This window comes from Gossypium hirsutum, chromosome A08 (assembly GCF_007990345.1).
Source record: "Gossypium hirsutum isolate 1008001.06 chromosome A08, Gossypium_hirsutum_v2.1, whole genome shotgun sequence".
NCBI lineage: Eukaryota > Viridiplantae > Streptophyta > Magnoliopsida > Malvales > Malvaceae > Gossypium > Gossypium hirsutum.
In genome coordinates, this window is record NC_053431.1 from 65,247,698 (window position 1) to 65,252,554 (window position 4,857).

Here is a 4,857-nt window from a genome sequence, read left to right on the forward strand (position 1 = left end):
TTCAAATTAAGTTAAAATTTAGAGCTTTAATATTTTATTTATAATTAATTATTACCTAATTATGTTAAATAAATTACTAATATTTATTTATAAATGCTCCAATGTTTGTTTATTTATGTATGAAATTTATGTATTGGTGCACTAAATATTTTCTCTAAAATATAACTGCTAAATTAATTAAAAATTAAAGCATATAAAAACTATGAAAACATATATATTGCTTCTGTGTGGAAAGTAACGGTAAAAAAATTGCCGCTGATAGATTTATAATTCATGGTTTAGAATTTAGATAAAAATTTTTCTTCAAGAAAGATTAATGTTTTTAATATTGGTGTTTTCTTATTTGACAAAATTATTATTATAATGCAAATTAAAATGCATCGATTATCACTTATCAGTGGTATATTTAATATTGAAAGTAGTCCAGTAAACAATTCCATTTTAACTTGAAATGACAAGGTACCATTTAAGTGCGAATCTCTAGTATATTTTGAAGTGGAAAATACTTATATTAATTACAAAAATTTGATCAAAGTTTATTAATTTGAAAATTCTGCTACTTTAGGCTTCGTAATAATGGATAAACATTCACGAAACAAGAAGACAAAAACTCCCAAGTTATATGGTAATTACGGAAAAATTGTTGCTAAGCGTTATACGCTAAATTCACATATAATTAAGTGAGGAGTAGAAGTAGCAAAGCTCCAAAGCTTGGTGGAGAAAGTAGTTTAGTTGCTGTATCCATGCACAGGCTTGGATTAAAATGTTTATATATGGAAAGGAATTGGGTAAAAGATAAGAAAAAGGGATCCAGAAGAGTGCGGCCTTTGCCTTGCCTCCATTGAATTAATTACTACTACATGTTTTCAAGGTTGTTGATAAGCTTTTTTTAGTTTTGGTCTTTACTTTCTAATTGGAGAAAGTGAAGCACCTTAAAAGTTGAATTCCCATTTGTCCACAAAGATATTATATTAAATTAGAGAAAAAAAAAGTTGTAGTATTCTTCATTTTTAATTTATGAACCCAATAACCCTATTACGTGTTAGATTCCATACAGATATATATGTTTAGAATTAAACATTTGAAGCTTTTGGGAAGGATCTATAAGAAGCCAATCCCATCTCTCCCGTGATTTCTAGGAATATGATAACCGGCGGGGTGGGACACTGCCCGACGATTTTCGTTTCCATTTTTATGCATCTATAAATCAAACCTGTTTCCTTTTAAATTTTATTAACTCCCCACTCTGATTTCGATCCTTTAAGATCAATTATCCAACTTTCAGCTCAGTCACGACACTTTCGAAAAATAACAAATTAGTAACCACTAACTAATCATTTTCCGTTACAGACGTAATGAAGCTGCTATTTTCCATCCTTCTCTCCCCTTCCCCTCTCATCTCCCTCCCCCTACCAACGTGCTCTCCCATCCCTTTTCCTCTTCCCCACCATCCCTCCCCCTACTCTGATTCTCTCGCTCTCCCTCTTCCCACTATTCCTTTCCCTATTAATCAGTGAGCTTCAGGTCACGATTCAATGATCGGAATGGTGGATCGGTACCCTTCAATGAGTAGAAGAACATACCCTAGATCCAAGTCGATTTAACGATCAATGTCGAAGATTGGAGAAAAAACTATTTAAATTTTAATCCGTAGATTCGTGATGTCCAAAGCTATTTTATGAAAAAAATTGAACTGTAGAAGAGAAGGAAAAAAGAGCTTTCGATTGTGCAAATAGTGCAAACAGAAAAAGCCATATAGCATTAAATTTAACAATCTAATGACTTAATCAAAAACTTTTGAATAGTTCAATAACGAAATTAAAAAATTTACCCATAATTTAATAACTAATGATATGGTCTACCTTAAAATTTTTAAATTATTATTTTAATAAATATATCAAACCCAGAAAATTTTATATATACCGATGTTTACCCTAAAATTTAAATGAAAATGTCTATCCATACCATCTTGAACCCGATTTTTTTTTTCTTGAAGAAAAACCCATGTTCATGATTCGCCACCCCTGAAGAATTGCTGTGTTAAAAAGGAAATAAGAGAATTAAAAAGCTTGTCAAAAATCTATTCCGCAAATAGACTTCTTTTCTTCTTATGGTAAACTGAAGAATTTTGGAATCTTTGAGCTTCAAATCAAACCCAAGCTCCATTCACTCTCCTCTTATCTATAAACGTTCTCATATTTTCTCCCAAACCCATTGCATCAAAATTCAAAGTAGCTTACAAAGCATACATTAACTTTCCTTTCGATCTAGTTAGAAGTGTTGCAATCTTCATTAGATAAAAATATATATATCATGTCAAGAGTCCCCGACCCACTTATCATCGGGAGAGTTATAGGAGAGGTGGTGGACAATTTCTTCCCTAGTGTCAAAATAACAGTAACTTACAACTCCAACAAACAAGTTGCCAATGGCCATGAGCTCATGCCTGCCCTCATCACTGCTAGACCTCGGGTTGAGATTGGCGGTGACGACATGAGACCTTGTTACACTTTAGTAAGTATTATTTAAGCATTAAACATTAGCCATCCATCTTGCAATATTTCTTACTAATTTCTCTTCTTCTTTTTTCCAGATCATGACAGATCCCGATGCTCCAAGCCCTAGTGATCCCTACTTGAGAGAACATTTGCACTGGTTTGTATTGCATTTATTAGTATCCATATAGATACAATATAAAATAAAAGTTGCTGGCATTAGAATTTAAAATATACTCTCTTTTCTTTTGTTCAAAATGTAAATTTCAGGATGGTTACCGACATTCCGGGTACTACTGATGCTTCCTTTGGTGAGTTCCCAAGACTGCAATTTGTGCTTTTATGACTCTCTTTTTTAACTCATAATTAATATTAGCAATAATCAATCAATAGGGAGGGAAGTTATTAGCTACGAGACTCCAAAGCCAACAGTGGGCATCCATAGATACGTGTTCGTACTGTTCAAACAGAGAGGAAGACAAACAGTGAGGCCACCATCTTCCAGGGATTGTTTCAACACACGGAGGTTCTCAGCCGACAACGGTTTGGGCCTCCCAGTGGCTGCAGTTTACTTCAATGCCCAGAGAGAAACTGCTGCAAGATCAAGAAGATGACCCTGCCACTTCCATAATAATACATACATACATAATTTACTACTGATTAAGCAAGTAAATAAGATGGAAGTATCTCTGGTGTCCTGGATTTAGGGTTTGACACGTATGTTTAATGTGATGGTATTAGTTTCACTTTGAAATCTTGTACCGTTGTGTGAGCTACAGTTTGGTAAGGTGACTGTTTTTATGTAAGAAGTATAGGTTTGGGTTCTGTCTGTGGACCCACATCCCCCATTGCTTTGGTGGGCACGTGGCAAACTATGGCAAGGTCCCAAACTACTCCATCTATCAAGAGAATAACAGAATTTTTAAGGTCTCTTTCTCTAATGAATGACACCCTATATATTATTATATAATCTATTGCATTGCAATTTGTTATTATTTGGGGCATAGGCTTTTGGACTTTTTGCTCATTACATTTATTTCACGATTTATTAGAACGAAATGACTTCCAAATTGTTTTTTTTATTACTACAAAAAATTTATTTCCTGCACCAATAAATTTTATTTCTTAATATAGGTTTTTGTTAATTTTTCCTGTAATTTATTTTCCAATTGGGGATGTAATTTGACTATTTTGTTGAAATGTTTAGATTTATTTTTTTTCAAAATAATGTTAAAAAAATTATTATTTGCCGGAATAATATAAGAACCAAATTAATTATTGAAATATCATGTTTTGAACAATGGGGGAACATGAGGGGATGGGACTAACACCAAAACGCCACAACTAATGGAGATTTGGACTAACATCTTCTATCAAATTGTCATAAATATATTTGGTTGGTTTTTTTTTTTTCGAATTCTCATTAAAAATGAAAAGGGTATAGTGGCAATTTAAGGCCCTGAGGTAACAAAGAATATCTGCACTTCTAGCCTCCGAAAAGATTCAACTTTGCCCTTTTCCCGCCCAACACCCTTATCTGGTTGGATAAATCCCCACCAATCAATACAAAATTATAAATAAAAAACCACACGTCCAATCACGGGAGTTAGGTGATATGGCTCGAGGGTTTGAAGCTCGTCCTAAATATGGAGCAACTTTAGAACTCGTGGCTAGCATTTAACTACTTAATGAGCCTACAGAATATGGATGATTAATTATTGAGTTCATTTTAATGGATACTTAGAGAAATAAAAAAAAAAAGAACCCAAATCCATGGCCGAAAAAGACCCATGCTCCGAAAATTCCTAACTTCAAAAAATCCTAAACTTAAACCACTTACCCCTTTAAAAAACACAAGTATTATTTTGCTTTTAAGGATTATTTTGCTTTTTCTATTAATTTGTAGTGTTGTTTTATGGAGGGAGGTTATTTTTTAAATTATTTTATATTTTTTTATTTTTTTGTTATAGAAATTGATTAATGTATTTTATAAAATTATTCTCTTATTAATTATAATTTAGTTAGTTTAGTTAAAATAACTTTTTGTGTTTTGTAGTTGATTAAGGTTGAAGAATTGTTAGCTCAATCGATCAATCAGAATAGTTAATAGAGGTGAATTGACCTGTAAAAATTTTTTAGAAGCAAGGATAAGAAAATGAGACATGAACACAATGATTTTATAGTGGTTCAACCCCAATTGCCTACTCCACTACCTTAGTTGTAATAGCCTATTTTTCAGTGGTGTCGAAAAAGATGGTTTCGAGACCACAATTTTGACGTGTTAATATTTATGAGGTTATTATTGTTATATTAAAATTTGATTAGGTAATTTTAACGTTTAAATAGTTAATTAAGTAAAAAT

At 32.3% G+C, this 4,857-nt stretch overlaps 1 protein-coding gene across 1 annotated transcript; it reads left to right on the forward strand.

Moving 5' to 3' along the window:
• Positions 1 to 2,139: 2,139 nt before the first annotated feature.
• Positions 2,140 to 3,399, forward strand: LOC107952385 (CEN-like protein 1). Its single transcript, XM_016887647.2, has 4 exons — positions 2,140 to 2,514; positions 2,594 to 2,655; positions 2,766 to 2,806; positions 2,889 to 3,399. Exons 1-4 carry the CDS (start codon positions 2,314 to 2,316, stop codon positions 3,107 to 3,109), a joined length of 525 nt encoding a protein of 174 aa, XP_016743136.1. The 5' UTR covers positions 2,140 to 2,313; the 3' UTR covers positions 3,110 to 3,399.
• The last annotated feature ends 1,458 nt before the right edge of the window (positions 3,400 to 4,857 follow it).